A 23,065-nucleotide genomic window follows, 5' to 3' on the forward strand; every position below is an offset into this window, starting at 1 on the left:
GGCGCGCGCGTCGTGGAGCCCGGGGGCTGCGTGGGCCGCAGGCCGGCAGCTGGGGCGCGGCGCGGCTGGTGGGAGGCCCGGGCGCACGGGGGAGGGCGGGGGACGGCGGCGGGCGCGCAGCGTCGCCAGGGCGAAGCCGGCGTGCAGCGCGGCGCGGCGGGCGCGGAGCGGTTGGGCGGGCGGGCGAGCGCCTCCGTCCCCGGATGTGAGCTCCGGCTGCCCGCGGTCCCGAGCCAGCGGCGGCGCGGGCGGCGGCGGCGGCGGCGGGGCACCGGGCACCGCGGCGGGCGGACGGGCGGCATGGGGGGCGCGCCAAGCGGCCCGGGCGGCCGGGCTGGCACCTCCGTGGCGTCCCTTCGCTAGAGGAGGGGGGACCAAGCCAGTTCTCCTTTGCAGCAAAAAATTACATGTATATATTACTAAGATAATATATACATCCGATTTTATTTTTTACAAAAAGTTTATTTTGCTCCATTTTTCAAAAAAGAAGGAGCGTGGGTGGCAGGCGGTTTTTATAAATTATCCTTATTTTTGGTTATTTGTCTCTGTCCTTCCCCACCCCCTGCTGAAGCGAAAATAAGGGCAGGGACTGAGGTTCCTACCTACCCGTAACCCCCTTTACCCGTTCCTCCCCCTCCCTAACGCTGAGCATAGTGCCCTGCACACAGTAGGCGCTCAATAAATGTTCGTGGATGATGATGATGATGATGATGAAAAAAATGCAGCATCAACGGCAGCAGCAAGAGGACCACGCGAACGGTGAGCAACCAGAGCCTGGGTACCCGCTGCCAAACCTCATCCTATCATGGTCCTTCTCTTCCCACCGCCTCTTCCCCTTCCACCCCCCATCTCCGATGCGCTGCTGGGTGGGTTGAGGGGGTTGGAGACCACGCTTCTGGCTTGGTGTCATCTACATAGAAAGGGGTGGTGCACGGCAGCTACTCCGTTCTCCCCTTCAGGCCCTGAATGTCAGAGTTAATTCTGCATTTGTTGGGGTGGGGGCGGCCATTGGTTGTGTGGAGTACTGTGCAGCCAAGGGGCGCAAGTGAGGTGATTCAGGTTCGGTGTCCTCGGGCTCAACTTTCCTCTTTCATAGCCCCCAGCGATGGAAGAGGGGGTTGTTAGTCTTCAGCCTGAGCCCCTTTTCCAGCCTCTTCTCTCCTTCCCCTCCTCCCCCCCTCCCCCCGCCCCTGGCTGACTAAGAAGGTCTCTAGTAGCATCAGAAAAAAAATTCTGAGATCGCTCCACTTTTACCCTTTGGGTCCCTTGGTAAAGTGCACACCCATCCTTTCCTGGGAGAAGCCCCAGATCTTGGGTTCTGGGGGAACAGGGTCGGGTGAAGCGTGTATTCCCGCTCCCAGCGCCTCCTGTGCACACGTCGGTAACCTAGCAATGCCCAGTGAGTCGCTGCCGCTGTGGGGCTGGCTCTGCAGCTCAGCCCTCGCCACAGCACCACGTGCAGTTTCCACACCAGCGGGGCCGGATCTAGGGAGGTTGGGGGGTAGCTCTTGGCCAGCCTCCCTCTTTGGAGGTCGTTGGCATCTCCCAGCCCTGCTGTGCTCCAAGCGTTTCCCGATGAGCGCTTCTCAAAGGAAAACCTTGGCAAGACTAGTCCCTGAGCTCAGAGTGTGCGCCGCCTGCCTGCTTGCGTTGCTTCTGTCTCAGGCTTGCAAGGCAGGAGACCTGTGCTTGCTTTGACTCTTTACTTAGTGATAATTGGCTTTGCAAACGCCCATCCCTCCACTGCTCTCACTTTGACATCTGCTTCAGCAGAGGCAATGGTGGTAGCTCAACTCAAGCACCTGTGAGACTGTCCATGGAGTAGCCAGACCCACAGTGAGAGGAGAGTCACACACGGAGAGGCCCCCTTGGGTATTTGCCTTGTGTGTACCTAGATGCTACTCTACACTGTGATAATTCTCCCATAGGCCTGGAGGTTTCCCTGGTATAGTGCGTGCTCTCTCTTAGGTGCAGGCTGACTGGATGCTGGCTTGGCTGTTGCTGCTGCAATTTAAAATGCAAAAAAGCCCTAAAGATGTTTTTCTGTTTTCGGAAGCTTGTGGAGGAAATGAGTCCCAAGCATCATGAATTTTCATTTGCAGGAAGTGTTAGCACATACTCTCGATATTTGTTGTGGGGCTTTTGGTATTGCCTTGGTGCCATGAAAACTTATTCCCATGTGGCCGTGGAAATCTGTTGGAGGAACACCAGAAAAGTGGTGAAGACTATTGCATTATTGGTAGTGTGTGAGTGAGTGGTGTGTGTGCATGTGTGTATGTGTGCGCGCGCGCGCGCGTGCATATGTGTATGGTGGTGGTGGTGGTAATGAATTTTAGAGAGAGGCTGTTGTGCGTATCTGTCAAGCCATGAGAGAGAGAGATACATATGTTTTCAGAGCCAGACAAGACACAGGATAGACATGAGAATAGCCTCAGTTTGTCAGAAGAGATGCACTAAAGGATTCTCTTTGAAGATGCAGGTATGGCGGAGTCCTAATGTGGTTGGGTGTGGCGCAGCAGTGGGCCCCCCCCCCCCCCCATGATTGACACTCAGAGCAGAGCCCTGTGCGTTCTTCTTGCATTGCCCGGCCAAACCCCACGACTTGTGAGAAATAGGACACGAGGTTCAAAATGGGAACACAAGAATGATTCCTTTTATTATTGATGGGAGGCACCTTTGCTTTTTAAAAAAGATAGTATGGACTGAAGAATCTTTTTTAAAAAAATAATCTCTTTTCTCCTTCTCCTCAGAGGCAAACTATGCAAGAGGCACCAGACTCCCTATTTCTGGTGAAGGACCAACTTCTCAGCCGAACAGCTCCAAGCAAACTGTCCTGTCTTGGCAAGCTGCAATCGATGCTGCTAGACAGGCCAAGGCCGCCCAGACCATGAGCACCTCCGCACCCCCACCTGTAGGCTCTCTCTCCCAAAGAAAACGTCAGCAATACGCCAAGAGCAAAAAACAGGGTAACTCGTCCAACAGCCGACCTGCCCGAGCCCTTTTCTGTTTATCTCTCAATAACCCCATCCGAAGAGCCTGCATTAGTATAGTGGAATGGAAGTATCCTTTTTTTTCCCGTGGGAAGTCTTTTTCATTTACCATCTGTGCTTCAGAAGGAGTTGCTTTCTGCAGTGACACTTCTCAGAGCCTCAGCAGTCTGGAATGTGAGCAACAGAAGAAGCTGTAGGCAAGGGATTTCATGGGCTACGCTTCCGATCTCCTCAGCTTGCGGAGGGTGGTTCCATGGGTATATTTGGGTTCAACGTGTGTGTGTGTGTGTGTGTGTGTGTGTGTGTGTGTGTGTGTGTGTGGTGCTGGGGGAAGGGAGTGAAGACTGCAACTTCAAAGTGGTAGGGAGTTTAAATATGAAAGTGACCTTTGGCCATAGGATGCTGGATAGTTTTAAAGCTGTTATTGTTTTGGGGGCATTTGTATGCATTTAACTTGTTGATAACTTGGTATGCTGATTAAAAAACAACAACAACAACAACAACAACAACAAAAAACCATCGAGACTATCTACATACAGTCTGTACTGGAAGTGACCTGTAGTGGAATCTTCTGGTTCCAATGACTAAAATTTACACTTGCCCTTTTGGAGTGTCTCTGTATTTTTAAAGCTGAACTTTGATCACCCCCAGGATGGTTGCCATGCCCCAGGTCTTGGATACCAATATTGCTTTACCTGTTTATTCCCCTCCCCCGATCTGGGGCCAGGCTGCAGTGACTGCCACCCCCTAGGAAGGTTGGCTGAAGCCTTCTCTCAAGCCCGTGCATTCTAATTAATCAGTTGCTTCTTTGGTCTGGGTAAAATAAAGCATTTCCTTTTCCCAGAAGGGTGTTTGGGGCCAACAGGCCCTCTGAGTATTTCCTGGCAGCAGACAGGGGTGTGTGCATGGAGCTTTCCTCGCCATGCTCAGAGAAGGGAGCAGCCATGTTGTAAGACTGCTGGGTGACAGCTAGAAAGTGGGGCTGAGGACCCCTAAAAACCTGGACTCTCCTCACGGCAGCTGCCACCTGCATGATCTTTGTCTTAGCTCACTCATTTTGTCTGCTCATGGACAGGAGTTAAAATGAAGCAACTGTCTAGAAAGGTTTTTGGAGAGAGCTGCTGAGTGCCAGGGCAGGATTTGAAGGTTTTCACGTCTTTTTTCTTTTTAGCACAGATGTCTCTCCTCTAGAGTGAGTTATGGCATCTCTCACATACTTGGGGCTGTGTGTGTGTGTGTGTGTGTGTGTGTGTGTGTGTGTGTGTGTGTGTGTGTGTGTTTCTCTTTAAACTCTCTAGTCTGAGGACAGAAATCTCATATAGGCCAAGAGGGGGCTGCTCAGTTAGGGTGTGCTTAGTGGCTGCACTTGCGGAAACCTGCCTTTTCCTGAGATTGGTATGAGGTGATGCAGAGCAAGCAGAGGCCTCTCAGTGGGGTCGTTCCTTCCAGGTTGGGTGAGGTGCTGGCTCTCTTTGTGCACAGTAGTTTGTATATAGAAGTTTATATATAGTCGGCCGGCGTGTTCCTGCACCTCACCGCTAGCTTCCTCTCGTGAGCTGCCATATGCAAATATGTGCACAGGGATTTAGGAGATACAGTTGCCAGTGCAGGATGCCTGTGTACAATGGGGCAGCTTCTATAGCAGGTAGTGACGCCTTCCATTTTAGGGAACAGGTTATGCACACCTTCATTCAGCAGCTTGGTCAGGCCCTTGTTAGCCCTGGGCAAAGCCAGACTGCTTTTATAGGCTGGCAAGGGGTGGTGGCCAGACGTTCTCCTTATAAGAAGCAGCTGTTGGCCCAGACCCACCTATCTCTTGTGGTGGTAAGATTGTATTCTCTGCTGCCTGTTGACTGAAACCGAGCACTGCCAAGAAGGAAACACCACAAAGTCTTACACTTAGCCTTTCTGAGCAGTGTTAATAGTTGTCAGGTCTGCAGGCTTATCATTTAGGTATTTATTGAGAAATAAGAGAGAAAGAAAGGGTGTGGGGGAGGGGAAGCACTAAGTGTGTCTTTATAGGCAATGACTTCAGGGCTGTTGACTTAGAGTGTCAGAGGGGACCTGCCAGGAGGGGGAAAATGGAGAATTTTGAAGTCTTCCTAAAGTCAAATCCCTGGGTAAAAGATTTTATAAGCGAGTTGAGAAATCAATATGATTAAAGCTAACTGGCTTAAAAATAAACCCATCAAAGTTAGTAAGAGGATAATGCTATTCCTGTCCTGTGAGTTAGCCCAGCTCTTCAAAGGGGTGAGGCTTTACAGAACCTGAAGTTATCTATCTCCAGAGAGGCAAGGGGCATTTGTTTCTCGCTTTGTCACTTTGGGGGTTCCCAGAAGGCCGTCAACAGGAGACTGTTCCTCTGCCTGAATCTTCAGCACCTGGGGAGGGAGTGGGGGGCAGTTAAGTAACACTGCTGCTTTGCCTCTTGTGTGTTAGTGTTATATATCAGCACTGTTGGAATTCAAACCCAGGACCTGCAGACTAGGTCAGAGCCCACCAAACCTACTGTTTGGAAAAGGCTGAAACATGTCAAACTTTGTGTTGCTGGTTTTGACAGTTCCTCTTCCTAATAGAATGCTTAAGCAGGAATCTGTTGAAGGCTCATCTCAAAGTGGCTCTTCCAGTCAGCCCTCCGAGATTTTAAATGGTTAGAGCCTGTCTTGAAAGTGTCTGGTGGTGATTTCTTGTGGCTTTTAAATTTAATTTGTTTATAAATTGAACACAGAAACAGCACATTATGAAGTGAGCGCAGCCCAGTTCTAATCTGAAACAGTTATAGCTATTGATTACTCTGGTTGAGATGGCAGAGGAGGGAGCTGGCAGCCTGATTCTCACAGCATCTGAGGTGCTGGGACATGTCACACAGGGTCACAGAGAGGAAGGAGATGGCCCCGTGGCTTTGCCTGGACTGATCCCCATCAGGAGTTTAGACTGACCCATCCAGGAATAGCCTCTGAAAAAAACGGTTCTAACATGGTAGCTAGTATCTGTGGGAGAGGTCTATCTTGTGATGGCTACTGTGATGGTTTCTGTCTATGACAGCTGACTTACTAAGACCCTTGTCACTTAATAAGTTACAGAAAGCAGAGACCTGTTTCATACAGTGACCTAACTGGATGCTCGTAACTTCCAGGTCTTAAAACACAAGGTGCACCAAAAAAATGAGTGTGGTGTCATCCTTGTAGTAGAAGAGAAAGCTGAGGCGAGGTCACGTGCCAGGACAACCCATTGTGAGGGTACCAGTGGAAACCCTGCAGTCACAATAGCCACAGAATCATGTGTGTGTGGGTAGGGGGATGGGCTGTGGGTGATGGGCTATGAACAGTGGGCCAGGGTGGTGGTGGGTGGGGGTGGGTGGGCCTATGGGTGGTGGTGGTGGTGGTGGTGGGCAGTGGGTGGGTGATTTTTATTTTAAAAGCAGTTTAGATGTGAGATACTTGTGAATGTGGTAGGAAGGGTAGCCAGTGTTCACACAATGCATATGTGCCTTAACAAAAACCTTCAGACCATTTGACATATTTATATTATTGGCTATTTTTGCCAATTGTGTGGCCTTAGCTATTTACATCCCGTTCCCTGAAGATGATTCTAATTCAACAAATCATAACTTGGTAAGTGACTTAGAACTCCCGTTTGTGATGGCATGTGGTAATCTGTGCCTAAGCTGGCAGCCTGTTGTGTGGATGGTGTATTTTATACAACTATGTATGCTGTATTTTCCCAAGCATTGTAACAGTGGGGTTATGTTGCTGTTACTGGTTTTTAGGTTTGGCCTGAATTCTTAGATTTATGCTGAATGAAAGTGTTCAAAGTCACGAGTCTTCTGTAAAGAGATGGAACTTTTATGGAAGAAATTTATAGAAGGGTTTTAAAATAGTTTTTTTCTCTACCTAGGCTTTTGGTATATTAGCTCTAAAAAAATCTAGTGTTATTTTTAAGCGGCGGATACTGTGGTTAATTTCTCATGTAAATAAGAATCATGCTAGATTTTTATATGTGAGATATTAGTTTTTATAGATGTAGAGTGCAACAAATCTAATTATACAATTTGGGAAATAAATCAGTATGGCCATGGAGTTTACACCCCACAGCCTCCAAAAATACTCCAAGTAGATTTTAGAACAAATCTATGGTTAAATGCTCCAGGATGCTGTCATATACTTTACTGCCCTCTTAAACATTTATAGTGTGCATGAGCTGAGAAAAATCTCTGGGAAGTAGTGCAGCTAAAAAGCAGGGTTCGCTTTGTTTAACTCAGCCAATCACTGAAAGTAATTGGTTATGGATTCTTTAAACAGTTTTTTTTTTGTTTTTTGTTTTTGCAGAAGATTGTTTAATATCATGGAACTAGTGTTTCACGGAACTTCCTTTAGGAAAAGTGGATAGAGTTTTTTTTAAAAAGAAAGGCACTGAAAAGCACTAGACTGAAATTTGGATCTTGCCTCATTCAGCGGCCCCACTGGGGTGTGTTGGGGTGGGAGGTGGGGGTGGGGCACATCTCGCCCCCTTTCTACATTTCTGTTTACCCAGTTGACAATTAGGGAGACCGACTAAGGTCACCAGGATTATTTAAAAATGTCTGACATTCTGTTGTCTCTCTTCTATGGTGCAGAAGCCATTTCAGTATGTTTGGGCCTTGCAGCATCCTTGCCAGAGCTAGTTCTTTACCATCAGAAGCCATGCAGAGCGGTGGATGAAGGAAGGGACCAGTGCTGGGGGCAGCAGGATGCTCTCTCCCCCTACAGTCTCTTCTTTTAGCTGGTTCCTTTTGCTTTGGAGTTTTGTGTGGAAGCTGTCCATTTTTAACGAAAGGAAGGCTGCAAAGGCAAATGCTCCACGCACTAGACTCTCTGGTCAACCAGAGCTTGGCTGGCAGCCTGAGAGGAAGCTGTGCTTTTATGAATTTGGCTTTCATGGTGTATGTTCTGGATTTCGTATGGCGTTTTAAATGCTGTGTGTATTTCAGGTATAACATGATGCCTGTTTGTGTTTGTGTTTTGGCAGTTTGCTTTCTAAAGAATTAAAACTTTTGGCTGTTACTCCTGAAAACTATGGCCTAATAGGAGGCCCCTATAAACACCGCCCCCTCCCCCCTCTTGCCCCCCAACCTCTGCTGTGAGAGAGTACCTGTGGGACTTTGGACATTTTAAGTGACCTTTGGTTCAGTTGCAGACTTTACCATTTTAAAAAGGAAAATTGGAAGTGGTGGAAAGCCTCTGTCTATGGGGTTGGGTCATTGTAGTCTAGGCCGCAGATGGTGTTAGCCTTGTTACCAAATTTAACAACGTGAATGGTGACCCAGTTTGTTGTTTTTTGTAACTCAAGAGAAATGATTAAACAAACTTAGAAAATAAATACCTTTCAGAATGGCAGATTAATTTAGATCAATGGAATAATTAACATAGCTGAATACATAAGCCAATTAATATTCTGAAAAAATTTTCCCTCCTAGGAAAATTCAGGATACTAATAGCAGTGTTGTCAGGCCATTTGGAAGTCTCAGCTAAGAAGTGCGGAGATACAACATGGAGGGGGTAGCTAACCCTCCCTTCTTCCTTGTTGCCCTTCCCAGCAGAGCTTCTGGGTAGTTCTGAAGTGCGAAGTCTGTTCTGAGGGGAGGCGGTCATGTACTAGCTTGGCCAGCCTTTCTGAAAACCAATATATACATTCCTTTGATTTCTGCCCTGAGCATCCCCAACTCAGGGCATTAAAAATGTCTTGCTTTTACTCGGTTGGTCACATGGTCAGATGAGTTTATGCGCTGCCTGTCTTTAAACATTTCCTTTCCCACCGTGGGCTGGGAGGCTCTTGGTGGATTTACCCCTGACTCTGAGCGAGGTCCCATGCCATGACTGTCCTCCCGCCAGGGAGTCAGGTTGGCTTTTATTTTTTTATTTTTTTATACATTTGACCCAATTTGTACCAAAGCGATTGCTCTATTTTTGGGACCGGTTTAGAGGCAGCTGAGCAAAGCTTATTTTTCATCTGTAGTAAATACCTTCCGTTTATAATGTGAATGACAAAGCAAAGGGCAGAAGCCAACATGGGTTGCAAAGCTGGCTGGATAGTGGCTCTGGCGACCCTATTTGCCTGGGAGCTCGGTGAGAACGTGTGTGGCAAGCCTTAGGCTGAGGTGCAGGGCCAGCTTACAGGCTGACGTCTCTGCCCATTTCAGGTCACTTGTAGTGAATTGAGTACTTTTGTTGAGTAAGAAACGTCACCATCCCCTGGGGTCTAGTCTGTGTTTGGTCTGTGTTGTGTGTAAACACATCCAGCTTTGGGGACTTGGGAGACTACCTTGGTGGCAACAAGTTTTCCCAGAGTTAGACTATTATTATTATTATTATTTTTAAAGCACGAACACAGAGTCTCTCTGCAGCTTTCACTTGTGGACTTACAGGCTGAAGCCATGGAAACGGCGCGGCTCCCTGGGTTCCCACAGCACTAGCCCTCCCAGTAGCAGCAGCATTTCCTCTGTTCCCACTAAAGTGTCTGTGGTTTCTTTTCTCTTCTTGCTCTTCTGCCTCAGGTGTCAGAGTGGGGATGATGGCAAGTTGCATTCCCTGGGGGTGGGGGTAGGTGGGGGAGGGGGGTGGGGGAGGGAAGGAAAGGACACACTTTACTGCATTCACGTTTGGTTTCCTATAAGCAGACTGATGGCGTCCGTTGTCCAGCAGTTAGAGCTGGCACAACCTGGTCCTGAGCCTCTCCTCCAACTGGGGGGAATCCCCAGGGACCCTTGCTGTCTGTCTCTCACCTCACCTGGGGCCCCTGAGGACAGAGCTTATCCACGCCTCAGCTTCTGTCTTCTCTGTTTAGCAAAGGGTCCTCCCCAGACCAGGCCTCAGGAAATAAAATTTTATTTTGTTTTTGGGTTTTGTTTTTTTTTTTTTTTTTGAGACAGGGTTTCTCTGTGTTATCTTGCCTATCCTGGACTCTCTTTGTAGACCAGGCTGGCCTTGAACTCACAGAGACCTGCTTGCCTCTGCCTCCCAAGTGCTGGGAAATAAAGTTTTAAACTGAGCAAAAGTTTCACCGAGTCTTTGCCTTCATCTTGCCGAGGCCAGATGTTTGCGTTTTTGTGGTGCTGATGCTTTTTCCTCTGTAAAATCTTCCTGTCATCCCCTTCCTCTTCATCCTTTAACTATCAGACGATATTCTGGAGCGAACCTGAGGCTTCTGTGGTTCCCGTGGCCCATCAAGAAGAGGCCAGACACTGTGGTTTGGGGGTCACTTGGTCTAGCCTGGCCTTTGCTGTGTTCCATTCTCTGCTCCTCAGCTGCATCCTCCCCTCCATTTGTTCACTGAAACTCCCAGATGCACCCCTCCTTTACTTGTCCACTTCCTGTCTTTTCCTTGTACTGTTTCTTCCCCCAAGATGACTCCATGTAGCTGCTTAATAGTCTCAAACATAGGTCTCCCGCATAATACCTTTTCTGACCTGGATCTAAAGAGTTAAGGAATCTTAATCCACCCATGATACTGAGTGTTTTGTTTTATTCAGTGACCCGCTTCCTGCTCCCTGCCCTGTGCCTGGCACAGTAGCACATAGTAAATGGTCAGTAAGCCAGAGTTTAGGGCAGCGACTGACCAGGTGTCTCAGACGTGCTTCACCCTGTCCCTTTTCTGAGCCACGTTAAGGGTTTTCTTGGGTGACAGGTCTCTCTGAGGATTCTTCAGGAGCTCAGAGCTTGGGCTCAGAGACATTTGGAGCTCTGGTTCCCTGGTGCCAAATAGCTGAATGTGGCTTTGCCAGGGCATGGGCACTTGTCAGTGGGAGTGGGTACACCACGGTGGCCAAGGATGCTGAGGGATGAGGTTCTGTGGTTGTGTTCTCCCTGCATCTTGTGGACAGTGTTAATTGGACAAGCTCCCTATATTTGCCTGGTCACATGGTTTAGCCTCTTCCTGCTTTGCAGAGTAAGGTGAGGTGTATGTAATAGGGTACCAGAAGGCACTTAGCCTGATTCCTGGGCTTGGCACGTGTTGTGGGTGTTAGTTCTGCATTCATCTACATAGGCCTTTGCTCTGTTGCTTCTACCAGGGCTGCGTTTCTTATGTCCACGTGTTTAGCTTGTAGCTGTTCTTCCAAGATAGCTCAAGTGCTTCCTCCTTTGTTTAGCCTTCTCTGACCCATGAGTACTCCCTGCCTCCTACCCTCCTTGCCCAAGTACATACTTGCCTCCTCCCTGGCCACTGCTTAGCACAGTACACTTTCCTATTCATAGGCATTGCCTTCTTTCTACTTTGCTCAGTAGCTGTCACGGGAAGTGGCTTGTGTGCAGTGCTTCTGCACGGGGGCACGGGGCGGGGGGTGCCCCTGGCCATCTTGATTAAGTTAATAGACTTTGGATGCAATCATAATAGGAGTTCACAGAGGCTGAGGATGGAGTCTGATTCAGGGCTCTCGATTTGTGAGCTTAGGTCTGCACCTGGCACATAGTAGGCGCACCAGGAAGTGCATGCCAAATGACTGAGTAAATCAACGAGTGAGTACGCGAGGAGCCCATGTATGTCCTTATAGACCATTAGTTAAATTTCAACACTTGGCTAATGATTAATGTGTTGCTGACTTCTTGTCCAATATTAATGAGATTACAGGAAACACCTGTCAGAGTTCACCTGTTATTTCAGGATTGTGTCTTCGTTTCATGGTAAATTAAACTCTTCTTATTTGAGCCAGGGGAGAAGAATGGGAGTGTTTGCCCGGCACTCTCTGAATCTTGCTGTGAGCTGGCTTCTGTGTTTAGTTGTGTATGTACAGAGATTGCGTGTGAGTGATTTCTCTTGGGAGGTGGGGGAGGGTTGTCACATGTCATGTGAGGATTGGTGGAGGGAGAGCAACATAATGGCCAGAGCAGATGGACTTATAAAATGTTACCTAAAACTGATCCCGCCAACACGGTGTGGAGCACTCCATCTCTTTCATTGACTCGCTACGTTTTGACAAAGGACGGATTGCCCAGCTTGCTTTTTTATTGAACGGACCTGACTTCAGTTGAGTACCAATGGCTTTGGAGAAATAGCATCCAGCCTTAAAGGTCCAGAGTCCCACTGTTACATTTCCTTATGAAGAATTGTAGCAGGATCTTCACGCATTTGGCTTGTTTTTTAAAGAAGCAAATCTCACTGTTGTATTACATGGGGACTCTCCTAAGACTGCCTTAAAGTGAGAACTTTTGGGTATATGAGAGTGCTAGCCGGAACAGGTGGGCCCGACTGAAAGAAAAAGTGTAGGTCTGTGTGCCTGTTGTGGGATTTAACCCACAGAGTCTCAAGCGCGGTAAGGTGCATGCTCTGCTGCAGAGCCACATGCCACTGCAGTTTATCAACTTGGCGGAACCCAAAGGTCCAGGGGGCGAAAACTGCCTCGGGTCTATAGAAAGCAGGGGTTGAGATGGCAGTGGGGTTCTGTTCTACCCCTTGGCTTCTGAGGCCAATGTCCCACTGATTCCTGGGGACAGTCCTTCTCCTTGGATCACTGCAGATCATTGAGGGGAAGATGTGCGGGATGTGCTTTCCCTTCTTAATCTCTGCTCAAGTTTAATAGATAAAAAATGACCAGGAGGAGGATGAAACTCTTGAAGTAGATTGGTAGGCAGATCTGCCTTGCTACCACTTTTCTGATTTTTAATTGTTTTCAAAATGTGACAAGTAGCTGATGCAGAGGGAACAGTTTGCCCAGTGGTGAAGACACATGTGTCTTGTTAAATACGGGTGATCAAGGGAGAGCCCGTAGGTAGACTCCAACAGCGCCTCACCCAACAAAGGTCCTGAAGAGCCACACGGGTCATAGGGGCTGTACTGTGCTGCCACCCACCACATGCATGCACTGTGGTAGAGATGTTTGTGCAGTGTCCCAGGTCCATCAGAGCCTGGAAGGCCACCCAGAAGCCTCTGCCTCTATTAGAAGCTGCTGGTGTGTTCTTCAAGTCCTCTTCTGTTCATGTGCTGGAGTCAGGAAAGTGGCAGAGGGCATCTTGCCTTCTACATTCAGGAGGGGTTGGCGTTCTCCAGGCTGAGGTTCTTGTGGGCAGTAAGGATGCTTTGTTGGGCAAGTAAAGCTGAGAAATAAACTGTGAGGACAGCTAGAGGTGGAGGATGAAAGAGGAACTATGTGAGCGATTCAGTCAGCCTCATGTCACCATGGTGTGTGTGTGTGTGTGTGTGTGTGTGTGTGTGTGTGTGTGTGTGTGTGAGAGAGAGAGAGAGAGAGAGAGAGAGAGACAGAGAGACAGAGAGACAGAGACACAGAGAGAGACAGAAAGACAGAGACAGAGAGAGGGGAGTAGCACTTCCCTGGAGGAGGTGCTATTTGACATAGGCCTTATAGGGTGAATTGAAGACTTATTTGTGCCCCAAGGATGGAGAAGGGTCCCAGACACTGCTCAGGCTGGAAAAAAAAGGCTTTCTTTCTTCCCCCAGAGCCTCAAAGCAGTTGTTTTTCTTTTCTTTTTTGGAGATGGGAATGCTATGTAGTTTTAGGCTGGGCTCAAACTTAAAATTCTCCTGCCTCCTGGGCATGGTGGCACATGCCTTTATTCCCAGCACTCAGGAGGCAGAGACAGGCAGATTGCCTGGTCTACAAAGTGAGTCCAGGACTGCCAAGGCTTTAAAAAAAATGATCTTGCCTCAACCTCACAAGTGCTGGGATACCACAGTAATTTCTGCTTATTTGTTTGTTTGTTTGTTAATTTATTGTGTGTGTGTTTGTGTATGGGTGAGGTATGTGTGCATGTTTATGTGTATGTGTGTATGTGCTATGTGCATGTATGTATGTACAGGTCTCTGTTGGATTTTTTTTTCAGTTGTTGGAGACCCACCACCTCCTCCTCCTTTTTTTTCCTTTTTCTTTTTTCTTTTCTTTTCTTTTCTTTTTTTTTTTTTTTTGAGACAGAGTCTTTCACTGAACCCATAGCTTGTTGGCCTGACTGGCCAACTAATGTACTCTAGGGAGTCTGCCTCTCTCCACCCCCATCTCCCACCCCAGCCCTGGAACTGCAGACGTAAGCTTGCATGCCTGACTTTTACATGGGGGCTGGAGACTCACACTCAGGTCCTCATGCTTGTGTGGTCACTGGGCCTCAGCCTAGACCCCTGCTGCGTCTCTCCTTCCCTGCTAGGTGAGTGGTAGCTTTAAAAGCCCAGGGCATCTGTTGAAACATGAGGGCCAGGCTAGAGGGAACTGTGAGGCTGACCGCGGGGAGAGACCAGTGCAGCCTGAGAGCGATGTGGTAGGCCTCTGTTGTGCAGCGGGCCCATTCAGCGTGGGGCAGAATGAGGGGTTCATGTTCCTCTTCCTTCTCCCCATGGGCAGTCAGATCTGGAGGGCCTACCCGGTCTTAGTGCCCATGGAGAAGAACTTGAGCACCTACATTAAGAAAAAAAAAAAAAGTCTGGGTAGCTGGGTGTGGTGGTGCACACCTGTAATCCCAGCACTCTGGGAGACAGAGGCAGGTGGATCGCTGTGAGTTCAAAGCCAGCCTGGTCTACAAATCTAGTACAGGGTAGCCAAGACTACATGGAGAAACCCTGTCTCGAGAAAAAAAAAAAAAGTCTGGGTGTGGTGGCGTGCACCTGTGATTCCAGTCCTGGGAAAGCAGCGATAGAAGGCCCCTGGGGTTTGCTGTCAGGCCAAACTAGCAAGTTTCATGTTCAATAAGAGGCCCTGTCTCAAAAACAAACGTAGAGAGCATTTGAGGAAGACATCCAATGTTGACCTCTGGCCTCCACTCACACTTGTACACGTTGTATACATATGCACACACATGTACAGAGAGACAGACAGAATATTGGGGTACCTTAACAAAGATTCACTTAGACTCCTGGTTCCAGTTATGCTGGGCCTTCTATGCCCTTTGGGTGTGGTTTGCCATGTTGCTGCCTTTTCATTAAGGCAACCCTGTACTGGGAGATTAGAGAGTAGCCATATTACTTTCTCATATTTTGAATTCTTACTAAATATCATCATTTAAAGTTTATACAAGTGACACATGAATGAATACATTGCTTTAAATAGTTAAAGTAATCAAAGTAACTTCTCGTTTCATCCACACAGCTTTTTTGAAATTGCCATAATTAGTCTGCTGTAAACCTTCAGGATTGTTTTTCATTTTGCATATATATAGTGCCTTTGGAAATGCATGTATGGACAGTTTGAGTATTTAAAACGCCACTCAAGTAGGAACACTTCCTGTGCTACTTCCTGTGTCCTGTATGTAGTCTAACCACATCTGTAAGCAGAGCTCTGACAGCGTTTTAGTTGTGGAAGTATTCCATGCATGAATGGGTCACAGTTTAGTTAATTGTTTTCTTTCTGATGAGCACTTATATGAAGCCCGAAAGTTTGCTATTTTAAGTGACACCCTGTTGAACATCCTCCCATGTCACTCTTTGTGCATACAGGCAGATACCTCTCTGGCTCAGTTCTTAGAATTTCACGCTCTAAGTTGCAGGGCACGTGAGCTACAGGGTATGTGAGTCCAGATCTTCGATGTACCTTGTCTTATTCCTAGGTCACGCCCCTTTGACACCATCAGTCAGTTCCTTCTGATGAGTGACTATTTCCTCTGCATCTCAGGCCATAGAGACAGGACTCCCGGGGCAGGGTCTGGCCTCTTTGGGTTGCAGGCATGCTGGAGTACCTGGAAGATGGTCCATGACCCAAAGCCCTAGATATTAGACTCTTTTGTGAACCATTGACTCAGATAAAAGGCTCCTCTGGAAGCTCTGCGAACTATGAATTTATGCACTGCAGTGCTTCCAGATGCACTAAGAAAATAAGTAACAAACACCAAGCTTTAAAAATGAATTGTTATTACTGTGTGTACATGACGTGTGTCGGCATGTGTGCCCTGGCATGTGTGGAGGTCAGAGGATAGCTCTGTGGCATCATTTCTTTTCCTCCACATTTGCGTGGGTTCCAGGGATTGATTCTAAGTCACCAGGCTTGTGCAGCAAGCACCTTTACCCGTGGGACTTTCTTACTGGCCCCAAACCGAGTCTTAGCTTCGGTGTGTTTGCTGTACTTTAGTTTGGGATTGATGTTGCGTCCTAGTTCTTGTTATCTGGAGGAGAAAAAAAAATTACATGATAATTTCTGCCTTCCCCCATTTCTTGTATATTAACTTTCTTTTTTATACATAGTAAACATTGTCTGTCTTACGGAATTTATATAGGGTTTTGCCCCTTTTATTCCCAAAGGCACTGAAGGGCATTAGAAAACGGAATTTTAAGGGACTGGAGAGAGGGTTCACTGGTTAAAGAGCGCTGGCTGCTCTTCCAGGGGACCTGAGTGTGAGTCCTTGTACCTACATATGGCATCTCACAGTTCCGGGGGATTCAACACCCTCTTCTGGCCTCCATGGTTACCAGGCACAAACCTACCCATGGTATGCATGCGGACAAAACATTCAAGTAAAAAACAATACATAAATTAAAAAAAAAAAAGAAAAGAAAAATGGAATTTTAATCTTATTTACTATTGCGTGTGCACCGCAGTGTTGATGTGTGGATGTGAGAGGATGGTTTTCTGGAGTTGATGGGTTCTGTAGAGTTGATGCTTTCACCTTTTTAAACGGGTTCTGCATGAATTCAGGTCACCAGGCTTGTATGGCAAGTGCCTTTACCCAGCAAACCATCTTCCAGGCCCAGAAAGTGGGTGTGACAGGAAATTGAAACGTTTTAGAGCTGCTGTGTCCCTCAGGTACATGGTGCTCAAGCACCTGGGCCCTTTGCTGGCCGTTAGAATTTCCGGTAGTGGCAAGAAAGAGAGCTGCCTGGACCTCCATAGCTTTTATCCTCTTCACAAAGGGACACAGCCCAGCGAGTTCACTGAGCACTTTCTAGGATCCAGGTCCAAAGAGGAGTCTACTGCGTGGGTCCTTGTACAGACCATAAGGTAGGATACTGGGCATTGGGAGCATGTCTCTGCTGTGCTTTTGTGAGAGTCACAAGCGCTGTGCACACAGATGGTCTCCGCACTCACTCTTTGTCTAGAGGGTCAGGGCAGAACACTTAACTCTATGAATGAGAGCATGTCTGTATTTTAAAGTAATCCTTTGATTATATAAAGCGGCATGAAAACTGGGACTATTAAAATGAATAGCTTAACGCAGCTGTCATTCAGCCATTCACGTTTTTGAGCATTTACTATGTGTAAAATCTAGTCCATTAAGTGCATTTGCTCATAGTGGGAACCTGCTCCAAGCCAGAGACCAAGGGATGGTGTAGATTCTCCCAGAAGCCTTCACTCCTCATTCCCCTCAACCCAAAAACATTTCCCAAGAGATGCTGTTTTATTATTTTAATCTTAGGAAGCGGCCAGTGTTGTCAAGAGCTGACATCCTTGCATGTTCTTCAGTAAATAGATGACAATGGGACATAACGAAGCACTGTTTGTGTTGAAAGGACTGCTTTTAAATTGTACAAAAACATCTTAAGTGGGTAAATGGCAAAATGCTGCCTTTCTGTATCAGGAGCACGCCCTTAGTCCTTCTTTCATGACAATGTACAAGTGAACCGCTCTGTGCTTACACAGATTCCGAACTGCTGGAATATAAATTAATGGTGACTCTACCTGTGGCTCATTTCAGAGTTTTTAAACCAGGTGGAAGTGAAATGCAGACATTTATGATTACAAATTAGAATGTAGAGGATGGGCGGGGATTGGTAAAGAGACATGCTTCTTAAATCTTTTTATTTTTTCTAGAAGGCTCATGAGGTGATAATATACTATCGGGGGGCACAGAAAGCTTTGGAGTGGTAGGTTTGTCTAATGGATTAAGCTGACTTGCTGCATTATAGCCAGCTGGGCACTAGCAGGCAGGATGCCTGGTGTTGATTTGGCTCAGTAATGCACCACACATGTCGTAAGGACCTTACAGACTCTCCATGGACCAGCCAGTCTTGGTTTTGGACTGAGCATTGTAACTTGACCATTGTCACCCCTGTCACCCAGTGAGTGGGAGTCAAGTGGAGCTTAGCCCAGGTAGTCTGTGCTTCCCACTCATGCCGGTAACAAGCTGATGCCACTGGGGGCCAGGGTTTGGGAGTACCAGGGGCAGTGGTGGCAAAAAAGATAGTTTCTTTAAAGCAAACTGGGGATTGAGACAACTTTTAATAGCCTCAAGTCCTTCCCTCTGTGTGACTGCCAACCCGGCACTGTGCTCACTCTTTTCTCTCCCATCTGGCCCCGTAAACTACTGTTGCTGTCTTCACGCATACCAAGCTGCCAGACTCATCGGCTACAGACGGCCTTAGGAATTTGGTAAAAGTGGTCAGGGACTGGCCAGAGGTGGTTCCAGTACTGGAGAGAATCGGCAGAACTTGTTCCTGGATGTAACGGGTCTTTGTTGTCTGCTTTCCTGTAGCTCTTTCCGTTTCCTCGGCTATAACTAAAGGCGCAGTAGTATTGGCCTTTGTCACTGGATTGTGCCTAGCAGTTGCTGAGCTAGGTGGACATCTTCTCTTGGGAGCTAGGGAGGAGCGGCTGCAGAGCCTTCCGTGGGTCTCACATTCCCAGTAAGCTTCACGTCCCGTCTCATTCCAATCTAGAGGGCATTTCCCAGCTGGGGCCAGGAACTGTGCTTTAGGTTGAGGGGATCAGGGCAGAGGCTTGCATAGCCCTGCAGCCATCAGGTGACCCCTCCCAATCAGCAATAAAGTGACAATAGTAGGGTTGAAATTTGGGCATCAAGTAGACTTTATTTCGTTCTTGACCCTTTGGAGAAGTGTAGACTTTTGGAGTTTCAGTTGAGTTTTGTTGAGCATTGGAAGGTTGGCTGGAGCTGGCCTCAGAGGTGCCTGGTGGGCACTGGAGTCACTCCCCAGGCTGTCTCCAGCTTTGCCTTTCACAGCTGTGTGAAGGGAGCAAAGCTAAGAGGCAAGGATGCTGCTAGGTTATTCCAGGCCTGGAACTGCTGGGAGGCAGGCTTACAGATGAAGAAACGGAGGCTCAGGGAGACTCGCTGGCTTCTTCCAGGGATCCTAGTGAAGGGGGAGCGGGGCCCTTGCAGACATACTGGAGATGTTTTCGGGACCCTTTGCCGCAGTGGAGCCTGCTTTCCAAGGCCACCGTGAAGATGCTGCTCTCACCAGGCCTATCCACTCCGTCTGTTTCACTGGCTAGCCCAAGTCAGTGTGCCAGTGGACACTGGTTACACCGGGTGAGGAACCGAGTTGGGCACTGAGGCTGCTGGTCCTAGGTGGGCAGAGCCTGGACCATGACTGCTCCTTCAGTGGTGAGGATCTCATTTAACCGTGGCTGTGGCTGGGAGGATTGACCCCCCTGTGTAGGCAGCGCTCGACCCCTCAACCCTGCCCGTGAAGTCTTTCCGTGCCACCCCGCCAGCTGACTTGGACCGTGTGGGATCGGTGGTCTCTTGTTCTATGCTTGGCCCCAGTGGGGGCCCTTGTCAACTTTTGCTTTACATGTTGCTCCGAAATGGAAGGAGAACAACGGCAAAGTGCAAAGCAGATGTCAGGGGGGCTCGGGCTGGCTCGCTCTGTGACTCCTGGAGTTGGCACAACAACGCTGATGGCCAATGTCTGTCCCAGGCCCCAAGGCTGCTTTTGCTTTCATGGGGTCCTGTGCTTGTTGCTCATGCTGAAGATGAGGCAGAGGCATCACCTGCTCTTTCTGCCATGCTGTTTTTCTGGCATCATGGAGTTTCCCCACTGCATGTCTGTCATTCCGGCCAGCCTTATACGTGGTGATGATCCTTGCCAGAAGCACGGCTTCCGGGAGCTCAGGTGTCTATATCTTCTCCTTGGCCCCTGGCCTCACCTATAGATGGGGGTGGAATTCTAACTTTCCTAGCATTGTTGAGTGAAGGAAGGGTGTTTTCGTGTGGAGATGGCCCCTAATCTCGTCCCTTTATTGGGTCTTTGGGACAGCAGGTCTGGGTTCAGGTCTTGCTTTTGATGGTGGTTATTTCTGTGACTGAGCAAGTGGTCTTCCCTGCCTTGGCTTTGCTTTCCCGTCTTGAGAAGGTGGGGCTGTTCCTTTGCTTCAGTTGGCGTGAAGTCTGTAAGGAGTCAGTAAAGCCACACCCAAGTGAACCCTCGTTTACCAAGACGTTAGTTAATGGGCTAAGAGAAGCCAGCCACGGAGGGGCCAGTGTGCTACTGCTGCTGCTGGCCTGGCTGTGAGTGTCTCCTGTGTAACCTCACCTTGGTGTTACACCACCTCTCCCTTTCCTCAGGGTGCAAACTCAGTCAGATATACGGGAAAGTACTTCATGGTCTCTGTGGCAGGGCATTTACGAAAGGCATTACTCTCACTACTGTCTGTTGAAGACGGTCTTCATGCTACAGGCCTATCTTGCCTCTAGTTTATGTATAAGTTACACAGGGCCCTGAGCGCCAGTTGCACTCCTGGGTCTCTGTAATGCCATTGCGAGCCTGGGTCCCACGTGGAAGAGTGGTACTGACGAGTGTCATCATGGCAAAGGTTCTGGGAGATGCTTGAAGATGCAGACAAAGATGAGGGTTAGGGAGGGAGTGACAAGCTACTTGGACCTGAAGCTGGAGGCCCTCTCCCACCCACCCGAGAGTTGTTGCTTCAGGATGTCAAAGCCAGCCAGCTGTTCTTTGAAATCCAGACTGCTCCTTGAGCTCCTTGAGATTTGTAGAATCTACTGTGCCTGTGAACTGCAAACTACAAACGATTTTGCCTAGTAGTGGATAGGCTCACTAGCCAGGCACCCAGGCCGGCCAGTGATCTCCCCAGGCTGTGGGTGTGAACAGAGCACAGTTAATATCACATCTTCAGCCCATTCCTCCATCTAGCTTCATTTTGTCTGTGACGAAAAACCAAATCGATGGCCTTCGGTCACTGCCTGAGGCTGGATGGCTATCTAAGGCTGGAGGCACTGCCAAGTGGGTCTCGACTCCTTCTGTGGGTAGTGGTTGTGCACTTGGGGTGTGAGCTGGGGTGTTTTCTAGAGTCCTGAGTAGACTTGTTCCCTGGGGTAAGCCAAACTATCGGTCTGTTTGTATTTGATATGAGGCTGTTTCCCTACATCTACCAAGACTGAACCTGTGGGTTGGGACATTGTCCTCCCTTTATTGTAACCCTTCTGGCATGGGTGGTGCTTAGTAAACGACTGAGCATTAATGAAGTTTTACATGTCAGCAAGAGGCAGCCCTGTGGTTGCTTTAATTGTGTTGACTATTTTGTTTCCTTTCTTTTTTTTTCATGTTCCTGTTCCTTTTTTTTTTTTTTTTTTGATACTGTCTAGTCCATGCTAGCCTTCAACTCTGGCTCATCCTATGCCAGCCTTTCAAGTGTTGGGGTTTTAGATATGTGTCACCGCACTCGCCTTGCTTTGACACCCCTACCCTCTCTCTCCCTCCAAAGTCTTCTATGGCCCATACTGACATCTAACTTGCTACCTAGCTGAGGATGACTTTGAACTTCTGATCCCCTTGCTTGGACTTCCTCCATTCTGGGATTCCAGCTGTGAGACACCATTCCATGCCTATGCAGTGCTGAGGATCAGACCTAGGCATCTGGGATGCTAGGCGAGCACTCTTCCAGCTGAGATACATCCGCAGCCCTGACTATTGTCTTTCAGTCTCTCTCTGTCTCTGCCTGTCTGTGTGTAAGTCTGTGTGTCTCTGTGTGTATGTGCTTGTGTGTTATGGCACATGTATAGAGATTAGAGTACAGTTTGCAGGAGTCATTTTTCCCTTTCACCATGTGGGCCATCTGGCCCGATGGCAAGCACCCATACACAATGAACTATCTTGCTAGATCCTATTTTCTTCACAAGGGATTTTCTTTGCAACTGGGAACAGTTCTGGGGACAGTGAGAGCTCTTCCCTGCACCCCGACCCTTGGAAGGAGATTAAGATTGCCCAACAAAAACATGAAAACTCACTCCGAGCTGTCACTGTAGTGGTTGCACCAGTGACATTGGACACCTGTCTTTAGAGTTGCAGCCAAGGTCTGTCTGTGCTTCCCTTTGCCTTGCTTCTGTCTGGAGATGGTGACCCAGCATCAACACTGACAATACTCTCCAGCCAGCTCAGGGAGAAATACTTGGATATTTGTAAGAAAGTAAAATGTGTCTTCAAAGAACCAAGGCTTTCTGCTTTTGATGCTCTTAAATGGAATGTGTTGGGGGCTCTGAAGGTCTTTGCCGGCATCTTGAACATGCTCTGGGGAACAGTAGTATCATCAGAATTGCGTGCTTGGCTTCCTGGGCTTGCTTCTTGGAAGGGACCATGTATTTACATGATTCTGGTGTGTTTATTAAACAAAACAGCCCTACTGTTTTGCCGTCACACTTCTATAAATCTACACTCTGGTCTGCTCCAACTTTCTCCTGTGCCCGGATATTTCAAACCCAGACTTTTGTCTTTAGTCTCTGATCTCAGGAAAATGCCCCATGAGCTGTTTTATGCTCTGGCATGTCACTCCTTCATGTCACTCCCAGAGGACTGTCAGTCAAGGAACACAGTCTTGGAGGCACTAATGCTGACCCTTGCAGGGCCGGGCTCCATGGAAGCCTTGTGCTCAGACCATTTGCAGCTGTTGCTGTTCTTGATAGAAGTGCAGTTCCTCGGGTTGCCGGCAGGGCTCCCTGGGTTTGACAGGGACACTGTATATTTTGGTGTTGTTCCTCCCCACCCCCACTTTTAAAGCAAAAGTCCATTTTTGATACCAGAAAAGTTAAGATAATTTAATATCAGCTACAGCGGAGAGTATCCTACTCCCGGGGAGTGAGATATCACAAGCTGCCTCATAGGGAAATCCCTCTCACTTACAAGGGAATGCCTGACCTACGTCACTGTTCTGTAGGCAGGCTCAGCGGCCCTGGTCACCTGCACCTCAGCCTGGGACCTGGGGTGAAAGAGAACAGGGCCAGTTGTGTGGGAGGAGGGCACAGCCATATCTTCCTCCTTTCCTTCCTTCCTTCCTTTCTTTGTCATCTTCCTCTTCCTTTTCTTCCCCCTTCTTAAAAACAAAAACAAAAAAACCAAAAGAGACAGCCTTACTAAGATAGCCATATGCTACACAGTCCACAAGTTTAAATTGTACAATTCAGTTATCTTTACTGTAGTCA

At 48.2% G+C, this 23,065-nt stretch overlaps 1 protein-coding gene across 15 annotated transcripts in view; it reads left to right on the forward strand.

Annotated features, from left to right (window-relative positions):
* The first annotated feature begins 316 nt into the window (after nt 1-316).
* Nucleotides 317-23,065, forward strand: part of CACNA1D (calcium voltage-gated channel subunit alpha1 D) — a 305,943-nt gene continuing 283,194 nt past the window's right edge. For all 15 annotated transcript variants that reach the window (XM_084797091.1, XM_084797101.1, XM_084797097.1 and 12 more), the window contains exons 1-3: nt 317-759; nt 2,751-3,060; nt 6,499-6,604. In XM_084797091.1, coding sequence (XP_084653217.1) covers nt 693-759; nt 2,751-3,060; nt 6,499-6,604 — 483 coding nt within the window. In that variant the 5' untranslated portion in view covers nt 317-692. The remainder of the gene's footprint in view (nt 760-2,750; nt 3,061-6,498; nt 6,605-23,065) is intronic.

The sequence above is a fragment of the Acomys minous genome (assembly GCF_964271855.1).
Source record: "Acomys minous genome assembly, chromosome: 9".
NCBI lineage: Eukaryota > Metazoa > Chordata > Mammalia > Rodentia > Muridae > Acomys > Acomys minous.